This window comes from Tetranychus urticae, chromosome 3 (genome assembly GCF_039701765.1).
Source record: "Tetranychus urticae isolate SD_2017Ah chromosome 3, NJAU_TeUrti_SD_1.0, whole genome shotgun sequence".
Taxonomy (NCBI): domain Eukaryota; kingdom Metazoa; phylum Arthropoda; class Arachnida; order Trombidiformes; family Tetranychidae; genus Tetranychus; species Tetranychus urticae.
In genome coordinates, this window is record NC_142960.1 from 7,879,235 (window position 1) to 7,893,274 (window position 14,040).

Here is a 14,040-nt window from a genome sequence, read left to right on the forward strand (position 1 = left end):
ACGTTCATACAGAGGAGTCTATAAATAAGTTGAAAAGGCTTTTTTTTCGTCTTCTCGTCTAAATTTTGGTGTTTTAGTTGAGATACATAATATTTTAAGTACATTATTTGATAATTAAGTAATTACTCTTATATTTAGTTAACCGAAATTATGTGATATACAAAATATGAACTGTTGATATTATTTCCCCATTTTTTGAGCAACATTAAGTAAGTTGAAATAGACAAACTGAGATCATGTTTGTATCTTTTTGGTCAATTTTTTTAGCTTTTTTGATTATTCAATATTTAGTTGGTCCATCTCGAGCTTATATAACCTCTTTTAGGCGATTTTGCATACTTTTGACTAGCTTGATAAGGAACTCATCAGGTATTGCATTATCCAAGTCTCTATTATTGCATGTTCAGAGAGTTTATATTTTTTCTCGCTTCTTATGGAATATGATCATCAAGATATTGCCAGAGATTCTCGATTGGATTGCAGTCAGGTGATTGTGGAGGCCAAGGAAGAACTTGAATTTACTGTAAAACCTGAACTTATCATCCTCTCATACTTTTTTGTAAGATTCAGACAAACCTGTGCTTCTCAATTACATGAACCCTATATATGAAAATTCGCACTAAAGCATTTTCTCAATGCAACCTGAAAGATCAATAAAATTATCCAAATTAAAAATATGCTGGAGACAAATGTTGAGATTTTGTCGTACTGTAACTGAGTCCAGAAAAACTGAGTCCATTAGTGAGCTCTAATGCAATAAATTTTTATGCTTCTACAAACCTACCAAGACTCAACACTTAACTCGAATGCTCGAGTTTTTGCCTTCACTCTTTTCCAAATAAAGAACGTCTTTCGACAGCATCAAAACACATAAAATTAAAAATATTTGAAATTGCATATCAAAAGCTCAGATTACACTGTTTTCAGTAAATCTAGTTTATGGTTAATACGAAAGTTTCTAGCCAAATCGGATTAAAACCTGAAAAGAATAAGATGTAAAATATTAATGATTCACATGCACATAATCAGTTTGATTTAATTTTATAAATTCAAGCCATATTTAAAAAATTAGATCAAACTGGTAATCAATTAACAAACCATTATTTGAAATAGCTTTAGTCGTCATTTTTTGTCTATCTTCACCGTGTCCAATCACAGGTATTTTTACATAAGGATCGATTATATCATCCTCTGGACTTGAATCCGTATTCCTCAAGTGTTGACCGCTCAAGACGGTCATTCAAGGCGAAGAGGTTTTGGTGATTGCCCTTCTTTTGTTTTCATAAGAAAATCTGGCTTCAATGCATAACCACAGTGTCCGTTGGCTACGAATCGAGCTTCATTGATTAACAAATGTTTACCAAGAGTTTGGACGTTAAGAGCCACTGTGAATTGAAAAATTAAAATACCAACGTTCCAATGGATTGTAGGGTCATAATTTGATGAATTAAATCTAGAGCCGCGGGATAAATTCTGACTAAACGTTTAGCAGTACAAGCAATGTACTCTTTTGTGTGAAATTAGTTAAATCCTTAGTATAGTATAATTATAATTAAACAACGATTGCGAGGTGAAATGATGGTTAGATGCACGAGGGCTTCGCCCTCGTGTTTTCAATATCATATCAATATGCTCTTCTTTAAAATTTTTTTGTAACTCTTCGGGTCCCATTGTAGTTCCTCCTGACTTGGCATATTGGCAAAAGAGCTTGTCCGCTTCCCATCGGTGCTCAAGACTATCAAAAAAGATCAAAAATTCGTCCAAATCTAAAACTTCTTCGTCACTTTTCCTGATTTCTGGAAAAGCTCTTTAGCAAGCTCATTATTGATGGCAATGTTTAGTCGGTTGAGGATACTCATAGCTTCGAAGAAATTTATAAAACGACGTTATTTGCCGTGTCTTGTTTGCCTTTCACTCAAAGACGACGCATCTTTTCCTCCATCCTTGTCGAAGGTCTGTTATGTCTTGAATTGAATCTAAAGCAGCGAACAAGAAAAAGTGTTTTAGATTAAGAAAAATTTCTAGTTAAGTAACAAGACAAAGAATAACTTACAGATTGATTTTTTATGAAAAGTCAGCTTTTTCCGGTATCTATGATATTCCATTGTTTTATTTTGTTCGTCGATGATTATACGACGATTCATTAATCCTCCTCGTCGGTTAACTTTTAAAAAGGTAGACTCCATACTGGTTTCATTATTGGATGACATGTTTGTGAAACGCGAGTGACTAAATAGTCCTGAAACTCGGACTTTAACACTGGAAAAAATTGTTTGTATAGCAATTAATTGTAATCCAATCAAAGTCACAGTCATCGTTGATAAAAATTTAAACTACATATTATTGTAATGTGTAATAAAATAATGTAACGAATAGTGGCAAATGAACAAGTGAGCTTACAAGTAAACATAATTAAATAAACTAGAATCAAATTAACATAAGGAAAATGAAAGGTAAGAAGGAATTTGATACATGTATAGAGATATGATAAAGGATAAACATTATCATAAATAAAACAATAAAATGCTGAATTATGAAAAGTAATGGCTGTAATAACGATGAAAATGGTGTCCAGACAAGATTGCCATGAACCAGTATAAACATTGTGATTGGATGGATGATGACAAGATATCAAAATGGTAGTGAGCAGGGTTCATGATAATGTAATCAAAAGCGGTAAAAAATCGAATATTAAGGTTAAAAATAGGTCAAGATTGATGGTCAGTTTTCTTTTCTGTTGGCTCCGAGCACCGATGATATTTGGCCTTGCGTTCTGAGGTTAACACTTCATGACAGAAAGCACAGGTGATTAAACTCATGGTATGACAAGTTTCGAAATGGCGCGCAACGTTCCTTCGGACTCTAAATGATTCAGGACAAACAGGACATTTTAGTTTAATAGAATCATTAGGTTGACTTGTTGGATCAGTGATTGTCGTAAATTCTGGAAATATTTTATAAATAATAGTTTGTCCCATGTTGTATAATTTACCGTTCGATATACCTTTTTTAATTCGACGAATATCCTCATTCGTCAGTTCCCCTGGAGCTGGAATAACTTCGTTTGGTTTCCATTCTTCAACACCTTCTAAATCAGAAAAGATAGATGGTTCAGGTTGGATATGTTTAACATAATCTTGACGTTTAGTAACACAATTTCGAGTTCTGGTGGGTAACTGAGTCGAATCGATTTGACCGAAAATGCGTTTCAATGATTCATCAGCCTCTTCTAAATTGATCATTTCATCGTCATTTAACGAAGAATCAAGATCAGCTAATGCATTGGTTTTAGAGGTTTGATAGTCATAAGTCCAACTCCAAGAGTCATCGTTGATGTTCTGTAACATACTTGACACATTTGTTTGATTCACAATAGAAAGATTAGATTCTTGTTCACTATCTTCTTCTTCTATGATTGATGAAGATGAAGAATCTTCTCCACTGTCCGATTCCCCAAAATCGTTATTGCCCTTTGAAGAAACTCCTTGATTATTATAATAAGTGGATGATCTTGAATCGTAGGGAGACAATTTACGCTTCATTCCTCTATCAGGCTGGTATGCAACAGTATCTGTCAATTTCGGGAAATTAAATGAGAATTCACTATTGTTTGATTTACTAGGGGTACGAATAACACTTCCCGAGAAACCATCAGATGGATAAGGCGTATCATTGTGTTTATTGATGCTTGAAACATTGCCCGTAATGTTGCTTTTGTTACTATTGATAATAGTAGTGATAAAAGTAGTTGGGTTGTCTTTAACATCTGACGAGTTGATTGGTTGTAAAACTTCAGATTCATGATCTTGGTCATTTTGGGTAGTTAAACTAGCTCGAGTAGATGGTCGAATAGTGCATTGATGAGATTTACTATTATGCTCAGAAGTAAAGAGAGCTCGACAGAGGGTGCAAATAATAAGTGACATTGTGTGATCAGCTTCAATGTGGCGAAAAAGTTTCCTTTTAATATTATTCTCCTTTGGGCAAAGAGGGCACTTATAACCTGCATTCCTGATTAATCCAGTTTTAGTGGTGTAATTAACGCTTGATAGTGAGGGAAATATTTTGACCAAAAGTGAAGCTCCAATGTTGTAAAGTTTGCCATTTTTTATACCCTTCTTTATGCGATTAATGTCAGAAGATGTTAATTCTCTGCTATTAGGTATAATATCTTTCTCATCCCATTCTTCAACTCCATCCAAATCAGTAAAAACATTTGGATCAGGCTGAATAAGAGATACATTGTTCTTCCTTCTTTGTATAACAGCATTAGAAGCCGTTCGAGCCAATCTTTTATCAATCGTTCCATGATACCTCTCTAGAAAAGTGTTTTTAATATTAGGAGTATAATTACGATCCTCTGATTTTTTGTTAGAATCTACTTCGTCCTCGATTGATGCATCTCCAATATCTTGGATGCTAAGAAAATCATCTTCAGCGCATTGTGAAGCACCATCAAGATTAGAGTCTTCGTAACCTCCAGCGCCATAATTATGCTCCAAAAGGAGTTCTAAAGAACTTGATTGTTTTTCTAAAGAATTTTCGTCCGATGGCAATGTTTCCAGACGAGATTGATTGTGTGAATTGGATTCACAGACCTCGGACACGTTTTCAGTTCCAGTCCTTTGTTTGACAGCACTATTCTGCTGATGATGATCATCAGTATGAGAAAGCATTTCATGATCATTTTTATCAATTTCATTATTAATAGCTGGACTTTGATTAGACTCTCGGGCAGTGTCAGATGCTGAAGTTGCTTCTGATTGGGGACCAGGTTTCGATCGATTGTTTACTTCTTTCTTGTCTGAACAAATATGAAATCTTGCACTATGATCTGTAGTGAAAATAGATTTACAGTCAATACAAATTATCTGATTCATAGTATGCTCTGTTTCGATATGTCGGATAATTTTACGCCGGTTTGCATCAGATTCTGAACAAAGAGGACATCTATACCCATTAACTTTGACTTTGCCAGTACTAGTAACTATTGATTGTGTAGAAAATTTTGGAAAAAGTTTAACAATTACAGAGGCACCCATGTTAAATAATCTTCCCTTAGCCATGGCTTTTTTTATACTAGAGATCTGTTTCTTGGTTAGGTCATTGGCCTTTGGTAGAATTTCTTCTTCACCCCAATCAGAAGCATTTTCAATATCGTTGAAAATTTCTGGATCTGGCGAAACTTTGGCACCATGTTTACGTCTTCTTTCCATCACAGTATATGATCCAAAACGAACTATTTTTTTATCAACTACACCATAAATCCTTTGTAAACGAAAATCGCTTTCAATGCCACGAGGACCCTCACTTTCTTCACTAGTTATAGAACGCTTATTGGGCTCTATAACGTTAGTAAAATCGTTAACACTACTGATACTATTAACGGTATTGGGATCCAAATTGTCGACATTGTTTTCGGGAACAACTGGAACATTTTTGGTGTGATCGATGTTATTGGTGTTTGCACTAGTTGAACTGTGGTTATTAAAGTTGGCTTTCTCAGTATTGTTACTGATACCACCAGCGATACTGTTGCTACTATTGCTACTTTCAGCAATGTCAATTAAATTGTTGTTTTTATCGTTATTGTCATCTATTGAAATCCTGTTACTGTTGACGTTAGTAATAACAGAAGTTGATGGAACAGGGGCAGCACTTTTCGATGAACCACCAAAACAAGATTGTGTTCGCTTTATCACGCTGGTGAAATTAGCTGTAGGTTGAGTTTTCGTGTCTGGCAAATCATCTTCAGGAGGTGGCTTTGTGACTAGTGTATGATCAATTAATAAAGAGTGCAATGTTGGATTTTCTTTCACTTGATCGATTGGTTGTTTGTCTCTTGGGACAAATTCAACATGATGAGAATGACTAACAAATTCAACCCGGTGAAAATAGTAACCATTTGATGATGGAACTTTCCAGGTTTTTATAATTTGACCCCTGGTTGGTTCGTAAATGGATAATCCATTTACGTGTAGTGATATTAGATTATCAGAATCATGACTATCAGTTTCGGTTTTAACATGCGTTGAAACCATGTTTTCATGGTAAGTTGTAATTGAATAGTTTAACTGTAAAGAAAAGAAAAAAGATATGAGATGGAATAATCAAGAAATAAACTGACTATGGAATGAAATGCACAAGCGAATGCTTCTGAGTGACAGTAAGAAAAAAAATCCTTATAAAATTATTCAATAAATGAAAATCTCAGGCAAAAATAAACTTTACAATGCCTGTGTATTGAGCAAAGAGTTGAGTAGGTAATGAGCCTAACCTACCTTACTATTTGGTAATGAGACTCTAGTGTACTCGTGTAATCCAGACACTGGGTTTTCTATTTACTCACCGTAGATACTTTTTACTGGCTGTTGTTGTTTTTGATGATACAAAGATAATGGTGAGGAAAAATCTAGACAAAAAGATAAAGAAACAAAGGATTACTCAAAGTTGAAATTGAAAAGGCAGAAGCAAAGAAACAGCGTTGTGAAAACTTAAACAATGAATATTAAAATGTAAAACTGTTTAAGGATTGATTATCACTATTGCTACCATTAGTCAGTGAAACAAATTAACAAATCTCGGATTTAACAGGAGATAGAAAAAAAATGTGCAAAATGTGTTGATAAAGACAGGACTGAATGTTGAACAGAAAACAAAAAAAAGAACTATCATTTTCAAGTAAGGTTATGTGAGAAATCTTGATTGGATTATACATTTATTATCTCTTTGACATAACAGTTTCATTAAAACCCATGTATCCTCAGTTTTACCCAACAACCAAGGTTAATCGCAAAAACCATTACATTCAACAATTGAAAACCTAAAATATTCATTCAAATCTTATACTAATAATTTTATGAACTGATCTAATAATTTACTGCTGATTATGTACATATTATTCACCTTTTACATATGTATCAACAAAATATTAGTGATTTTAACGATTGTGGTACTGATGTAAAGAAATAAAGCTCACTCTGATCAATTATCTCACTATAACAACAGTTAGTTTCATAGCGATTATCAAAAAAACGGTTCACCTGTTGTTCCAGTTGTCTTTCCATGTTCAGTTATTATTCAATTGTATACATAGATTCCAAATCTATAAATTGGGATAGTCGATGGGTTGGTTAATCAATCACAATTTAAAGTCAATAATTTACGAGTAAAATTAAAGTTGATCGACAGGAATCGCAATGGTATTAATGATAACAGCAAACAAGTTGATTCAAGTCGTTAAGTTGTTTATTACTGATCACTAAACTTGCACAAGTTGTACAACTACAGTAAGTACAGTTAGCTACCGGTAAAGCCTATGTATTTTTACGTAGGAATAATTCCTGAGGAATTATCTCCTTGGATTCAATACTTGAATAGATGATACTTGATTTGATTGGATGATCAGCTTCTGGCGGTAGTTTTGTTTTGCACTTTCGTTGATGTTAATCACAATTATGTCTAGAATTACTGATTTAATAACAATATTTATATAATGATGAGAAATTGAAGAGAGTTTTCAGATAACATTTGTATTTTTCTTTGATCAACTTCCTCCTGTTTGAGTAAACTTTCAGCTTTTCACAAAAACAATGAATTTTAAACACACGGGCAAATTAGGTTATTAATTAGATAATCAAGATTGAATTAACAATTATTGTTATGACCTAAGCTAAATATTATGTCAGAATAATTAAATAAAGCTAAAATATCTCCAATTGAATTTTAAATTAAAGCTTAACATGAGATGGTATAGCAATAAGTCTTCAAGCACAAAAATACTTTCGCAGCCTAATTGAAAAAGGGAAAACAATGAAAAAGTACAAATAGCGATTTCCTAAGCGACCAGATAATGAGAATCAATTTTTCAACGACCCCTCAATGGAAGAGTTACAGTAAAATTACACTTAACCGATATTTTTGGAGATACTCCATCTATTGGAATAATTAATACTTTTTTCTTTGTTTAATAGTTTTCTCTTTCTTTTTGTCTTTTTTTGTGAGTCGTTCTGATTGGACAAAATTAAAATTAAAGTGAGAAAGAGAAATATAAGAGAAAAGTTTTAATTATTCCAATAGATGGAGTATTTCCAAAAATATCGGTTAAGTGTAATTTTACTGTAAATCAAATGTGAATTTCATTTAAATTTGATTTAACTCTGATTATTCATCAACTAAATCTAATTCTCTTTCGCCAAATATCAATGAAGAAACTCAAGAAATCAGTTTAAAAAGCAATTTAGCTTGAATTTGATTAGTTAAAGAGAGTTGATAGTCAAGAAAATAAGCTGCCCGGTGAATAGTGTAAATAAGCTATTTCAAGGTATTCTCATTATCTGGTACTCCTCTGTAATTAGGTTATGATTGCATATCTATGATAAGTCCACAAAGCTTTTTTTAATATTTGTCTTAGTTTTCTGTTAACATCTCGTATTCTGTTATTTCAAGGCTAGTGAATTTTTTGGAACTAAATTTGTTATTATAAATCTGTAGGTATTAATAGATACTTGAAATATTTCCTATCATACTTACATTGTTATTTTTCCAATTTTTCAGACATGTTTTGCTGCAATGTTTGACAAACAAAATTTGACAGCACTTTTATTGCTAGGAATGCAGCTGTCAAAGTACCTACCCAAGCAGTCAAAAATTGAGTAAATCTTCAGTAAAACTTATAGCAGGTTAAATGTAAGGAAATATGCAACATTAAAACTCAAATTTTATATCATAAAACCGTGTTAAAATCAGAGTGAATTTCTGGGTTAATATCAAGAAATAAACGTAGTTTTACTCAGATTTTTTGTTTCAAGGATACTTCTAGAAAATTCAGTGCAAAAATGAAAGTTAAAGAAAGAAAAGTATTTATTATGAAAATTTTATCATCTAAATAATCACTCAATCAAAATTAAATAATCAAAAATTCTGTATAAATATATCTTTAAATTAATTGCTGGATTTCCTTGCCCTTTTCGTCTCTTCTTGACAAATTAGCCCCATTAAGGACTTCAAAGCTTTTCTTTTTTCATCTATGAGATGATGAGGTACAATCCCGCTAGTCCCTGGGTTATTTTTTGAATGAAATTCATTCCATGAATTGAGACAGTAATCAATAAAAGCGTCCATTTTTTTACTGTCTATTTTTCTATTCCCCCGAGCTCCAGATCCGGTTAAATTGTGGTTAGCTTTTTCTTCCGATTTCCAGCCGTGAGCAATGAGTTCACGGAAATACTTTTCAATTGTTGTTTTTGCTAGCCCATAAGAAACACGGGCTTTTTCAATAGGATACTTCCCAGCTATCAAAATCTGAAATAAAAGATAGATATAGACAGTTGATCAGTACAGGTTACAAGTATAGATGGGCAAATACATACTTTGTTGGAAGTATCCACAGCTGGTTGCACTGATTCAAGTTCCTGGATTTGCTGCTTTAAATTTTCAATTTCACTATAAATTTTTGTTGGATTTTCAATGATCGGTGTATCCAACTCTGTAATTTTAATAATTTCAACTTTGCCTTGGTCAATTTTATTTTCAATCATTGGTATCGATTCCATTGATGTATTGATGCCCGGCAATTCATGAGTTGATTTAACTGGTGTCGATGTAGTAAAGGAGCGCTTGATTCCACTATCATCTCCATCAGACGAATTTGCTCTTTTTTTCTTTGAAGATCGCGTTGATTTTTCCTTATCATTACGAGAGTCGTTCGGGATACTTCCAATCGTAATATCATTGCTAATATCGTTGCTCAATTCGTCGGATTTCCTTTTACTTAATTCTTTATTTCTTGATGCTGCTCTTGTAACGGTTCTTGATTTAAATGTCTCTTCGGAAGGAACTTCACAATCTGTCGACGAAAAAGATTATCACTAATTGTTTAAAACATTCATTGTACAACTTACTTTTTGTTTCGATATTGAGCTTGCCAGCCTTTGATCGCAATGTATAAGAATGTGCTGAAATTTTAGAAATGAAAAATTAATAGGAAGTACAATCTAATTAATTAAGGATACTTCTTACCTGATATTTCTATTAGATCAGCTTGGCGCTTCCTGCCATCTTCCTCATTGACTATAATCGGGTTGAAATACTGGTCATATTCATTTTTTGAGTTGCATTTCAGCCACATAGGTAAAAATTTTTTATTATCAGCTAATAACTTTACACTAACAACTTTGTGGTCATTTTCACGTAAATATTTTATTAAGGCAAATAACTCCGATGTTTGTGTCATATTGAATATGAAAGCACCTTTTCTATTGAAAAATTTCTACTTAAAGAAGCACATGTGTTCAATGGTCAGCTGATTTCCATGTGGAAGTATCCATGCTTACCTCTCCATTTAATATCATGTGTTTACAATCAAATAAATTTTTAAATAATGCATCGATCGACAATTTGGAGACGAAAAAAGAGAAGTATCCCGTTAGAACAAGTGCCTGAAGATAATTATGACGGTGTCGTTAGTCATAAAAGACGCTCTAACAACCTAGAACATCCATCATCAACTCTTGGTGCCTCTAGTGATCGGACATCATTTTTAAATTTATTACCTTCTAATGACGATTATTTACATGCTGATGATATTGATGTGGATTTAGAACCTGAAGTCGAGATAGACGATTCAACGAGATATCAAAGTGGTCAAGACTCACTGATTGAAAAATTAATAAGGATACACATGCAGCACAGGATATCATTTCAAGGAATGGATAGCGTCATTGAGCTGTTGAATGAAGTTTGTTCTCGGAAAGTAGCATCGGGAATGAGAAATGAGTTGAGAAAATATCAATCATCACTTTTTTCTTATTCATATCGCTTTGTTTGTACATGTGGATCGACCATTAAGGCTATAAAAATTGATGGAAAATTACCAAGCTCTATTACCTGTGCAAACTGTCGAAGTATCCTTGATAGAAATTGTTTTTTTAAGACTAAATTTTTCATAGATCTATCAATACAAGAGCAGCTTGAATGGATCTGCAAAAAAGTTCATTCTAAATTACCTACAGACACTACAATACTGGATTTAGTTGCTGCTATTGATGGTATTCCGCTTTCTAACTCCTCTACGTTATCTTTGCTGCCCATATTACTGTACGTCCAGAATTTGGATACCAAGACAAGATCGTGTCTTCCAATTTTAAAAACAATTTATGTTGATTCGTCGAAGCCAGATGTCGATCATTTCCTTGACGAGTTTATAAATGAAGTGAACTTTCTCATAATTAACGATTTTTCCACCCAGTTGAACCAGAAAACCAGAATTCGTCTAGTTGGACTACTTGCAGATGCCCCATGTCGTGCTTGGCTTCTCAATCTTTCACAATTTAATGGTGAATATCCTTGTCATCGATGTTTAATAAGAGCGGATACTTCTGAAAATTCACCTAAGTTTCCACCAATCAATATCGATGAGATCAAGGAAAGGACAGTTAATGACACTGAAAATATTCGTGAAATGATAAGAACGAGATTCAATCTAACAAATATCATGATACGAGGGGTAAAGTCAGCTGGTACACCATTGAACAGAATCATACAATTTGATTATATTAAACAGACACTCTGCGAATATCAACATTCTAATCCATTAGGACTCATTCGCTTCATGTTGCGAGATGTATTTTTCAATCAACTTTATGTGAATCAATGTTATTATATCGGCGATAAAATTGCTGCAATTGACGAAAATATAAGCCGAATCAATATAATATCATCATTCAGACGAAAACCAAGGACCCTTGCAACAATCAAACACTGGAAAGCTAACGAACTTGAAAACTTCCTATTTTACATTGCACCAGAAGCATTAAAAGGGATACTTCCAGATCCATTCTATTCTCACATAATTGCTTATGCTGCTTGTTTGCACAAACTATTGGATTCAAACTCAAACATCAGTGACCAAGAATTAAAACGAGATATAAATGTATTTATCAAAAGCACATCTATACTTGGGTATCCGAATGCGATTTTTAGATACAATTTTCACCTAATTGTCCATCTGTTCGAAGATTATAAACGGTTTGGACCATTGAGTGATGTTACTGCATATACATATGAAAGTCAACTTGGAAAATTCAAAACATCATTGAAAAACTTATATGGAATAGCTCAACAAATCGCTACAAATAACAAGCTGAAAATACTTTCATTTAGATCTGAAGATAGTGACAGTATCAATCAGCCAATAGGTGTGGGAAAAGCAAGAAGTATCCCGAGTAATATTGATGAACAAACCGTTTTGGATGAATACGGATCAAGAAGCGATATAATTTTCTATGATAAGGCCAAAGTAAATGGACACATGATAGCTTCATATAAGCACCGAAAAACCAGTGATACCTTAGTTCGTGTATCTAATTATGTTTTGAAAATAAAGGCGATATTTAGAGCTGATAATACATTGTACGTGGGTGGAAATACATCTAAACTGCTGAACAACTTGGAAGTATCCATATTGAATGACCTGCCCACCGTAAAAGTTGATTATATGTACCATTTTGACGAATTTCACAATGATATCGTGATCTATCGAGCTGACAAAATTAAATCTTCGATGATATTGCTAGTAAAAGCTAATGTGGTTTCGAGATTCTTCACAAAAAATACTTGATTCAATTCAATATTTCATTTTATGCAACATTAACAAGAAGTATCCAACAAAAAAATTAGCTATTCATACAAATAAATTCATATCTTGCAAGATATTTCCACACAATTATGAAAAGATCAACCAATCATATTAATAAAAGTTAAATCCGAGAAAATTGCGATAAAAAGCTAATTTCTGACTGCTTGGGTATTAATGATTTTCACATTATCAAATTAAAATTTACATGGCTAAGTCATTCCAGTTCAAGTATCGAAGACATAGTTTCAGAGCCAGTCATTGATCACTAAAATTATTTGAAGTAAATAAAGTCTTATGACATTTGTGTATAAAAAATTCGTTTATGTGGTAATTTTATTCAATGGCTACTATACTTTACTATACTGTACACACTTACAATAATGTATTTATATTTAAATAAGATTGAAATCCTTTTGAAATACAATTTTGAAGATATTACCTAGACTATTAGAGCTATTCAGCTTTAATCTGTTTCCTATCGGTTTCTTTATCAGATTTATCATCGATAAGTTTTTTCGGTTCTTCTATGCTATCTTGTTTAGAAAAAAGCATTCCAAGAAAAGTATCATTTTTGACTGTCTTGCTCCAAGGAGGTAAGCCTTCATAATCGCCAGTCTCTTTAGCGGGTTTATAAAGTTCAAATGCTTTAAAATGTCGAACTAAATTGGCGGCATCTTGTTCTTCTAAATTGTATTTCTCAGCTATCTCCTTTGAACTTGGTTTAATCTTCATCGAAGCATATTCCATGACTAAATTAGTTGTACGTTGTAAAGATATCTTTCCTTCGGGTATCACTTTAGGTTCTATCTCGCCAAACATTCTTGGTAATTCATAAGTTTCTCTTTTAACAGGTAACTTTCTCTTATCAGTTTTGACTAACTCAGTATCAGGCACACCATGAGATACAACACGAATCTTCTTTAACCATTCTAGTAATGTTTTGGGTTTTTCGACGACAATTTCCTTCAATTCTGGATGCTCTGTAAATGACATTGAATAAATAAATAATCATTAAAGCTCAATCTTCAAAAGCAGCTTAAAGTTTGAATGAGTGATATAGCGAGAGTCAAAAACGTAGCACTGATAGTGGACTCGCAACATTTTGCAATATTGTGATAAACATTAAGTGAAATAGGAAGCGATAAATTAATACAGAAAATAGATTTACCTTCAATATATTTTAAAATTTTTTGTTGCGTCGTTAGATGTTTTGGAGCAGGATTCTTCTTAGTCACGGATATTGCTTTGAAAGCTCTTTCTTCAACATTATAATTTTGAATCGGTCTTCTAATTATTGTATGAAAAACTGATTTGGCAAATTTAATAGCTTTTTCCATACCTTCAATAGTTAAAGGTTCAACAAAAATTTCAAACTAAAGAGTAAATAGAAATCATGTAAACAT

General features: G+C 32.9%; 3 protein-coding genes across 6 annotated transcripts; all 3 read right to left on the reverse strand.

The window, feature by feature from the left end:
• Positions 1-2,321: 2,321 nt before the first annotated feature.
• Positions 2,322-7,810, reverse strand: LOC107366991 (uncharacterized). Of its 4 annotated transcripts, none has more exons than XM_015934644.3 (4): positions 7,044-7,810; positions 6,350-6,412; positions 3,005-6,074; positions 2,322-2,862 (listed from the first exon to the last, which is right to left on the reverse strand). In XM_015934644.3, the coding sequence occupies exons 3-4, from the start codon at positions 6,039-6,041 to the stop codon at positions 2,816-2,818; spliced, it is 3,084 nt and encodes a 1,027-aa protein (XP_015790130.2). In that variant the 5' UTR covers positions 6,042-6,074; positions 6,350-6,412; positions 7,044-7,810; the 3' UTR covers positions 2,322-2,815. The 4 variants fall into 4 exon arrangements, with proteins under 4 accessions (XP_015790130.2, XP_089125016.1, XP_015790128.2 ...); XM_089268890.1 differs by having other exon boundaries at positions 6,282-6,412; positions 7,044-7,773; XM_015934642.3 differs by having other exon boundaries at positions 2,322-6,074; positions 7,044-7,757.
• A 1,034-nt stretch (positions 7,811-8,844) lies between these two features.
• Positions 8,845-10,279, reverse strand: LOC149093290 (uncharacterized). Its single transcript, XM_089268908.1, has 4 exons — positions 10,021-10,279; positions 9,903-9,956; positions 9,372-9,847; positions 8,845-9,303 (listed from the first exon to the last, which is right to left on the reverse strand). Exons 1-4 carry the CDS (start codon positions 10,232-10,234, stop codon positions 8,944-8,946), a joined length of 1,104 nt encoding a protein of 367 aa, XP_089125034.1. The 5' UTR covers positions 10,235-10,279; the 3' UTR covers positions 8,845-8,943.
• A 2,673-nt stretch (positions 10,280-12,952) lies between these two features.
• On the reverse strand, positions 12,953-14,003 carry LOC107367079 (NADH dehydrogenase [ubiquinone] 1 alpha subcomplex assembly factor 4). The gene is made up of 2 exons (XM_015934752.3): positions 13,806-14,003; positions 12,953-13,617 (listed from the first exon to the last, which is right to left on the reverse strand). The coding sequence occupies exons 1-2, from the start codon at positions 13,972-13,974 to the stop codon at positions 13,091-13,093; spliced, it is 696 nt and encodes a 231-aa protein (XP_015790238.2). The 5' UTR covers positions 13,975-14,003; the 3' UTR covers positions 12,953-13,090.
• Between the last annotated feature and the right edge of the window lie 37 nt (positions 14,004-14,040).

What these genes read in the sequence shown, in the direction of transcription:
- LOC107367079 (XM_015934752.3), bottom strand. Translation starts at nt 13,974, where the DNA reads ATGGAAAAAGCTATTAAATTTGCCAAATCAGTTTTTCATACAATAATT. An exon ending in AATTTTAAAATATATTGAAG is followed by an intron (nt 13,618 to 13,805) that starts GTAAATCTATTT and finishes TGTCATTTACAG; the next exon opens with AGCATCCAGAATTGAAGGAA.
- LOC107366991 (XM_015934642.3), bottom strand. Translation starts at nt 6,041, where the DNA reads ATGGTTTCAACGCATGTTAAAACCGAAACTGATAGTCATGATTCTGAT.
- LOC149093290 (XM_089268908.1), bottom strand. Translation starts at nt 10,234, where the DNA reads ATGACACAAACATCGGAGTTATTTGCCTTAATAAAATATTTACGTGAA. An exon ending in TGATCTAATAGAAATATCAG is followed by an intron (nt 9,957 to 10,020) that starts GTAAGAAGTATC and finishes CTAAAATTTCAG; the next exon opens with CACATTCTTATACATTGCGA. An exon ending in GCTCAATATCGAAACAAAAA is followed by an intron (nt 9,848 to 9,902) that starts GTAAGTTGTACA and finishes TTTCGTCGACAG; the next exon opens with ATTGTGAAGTTCCTTCCGAA.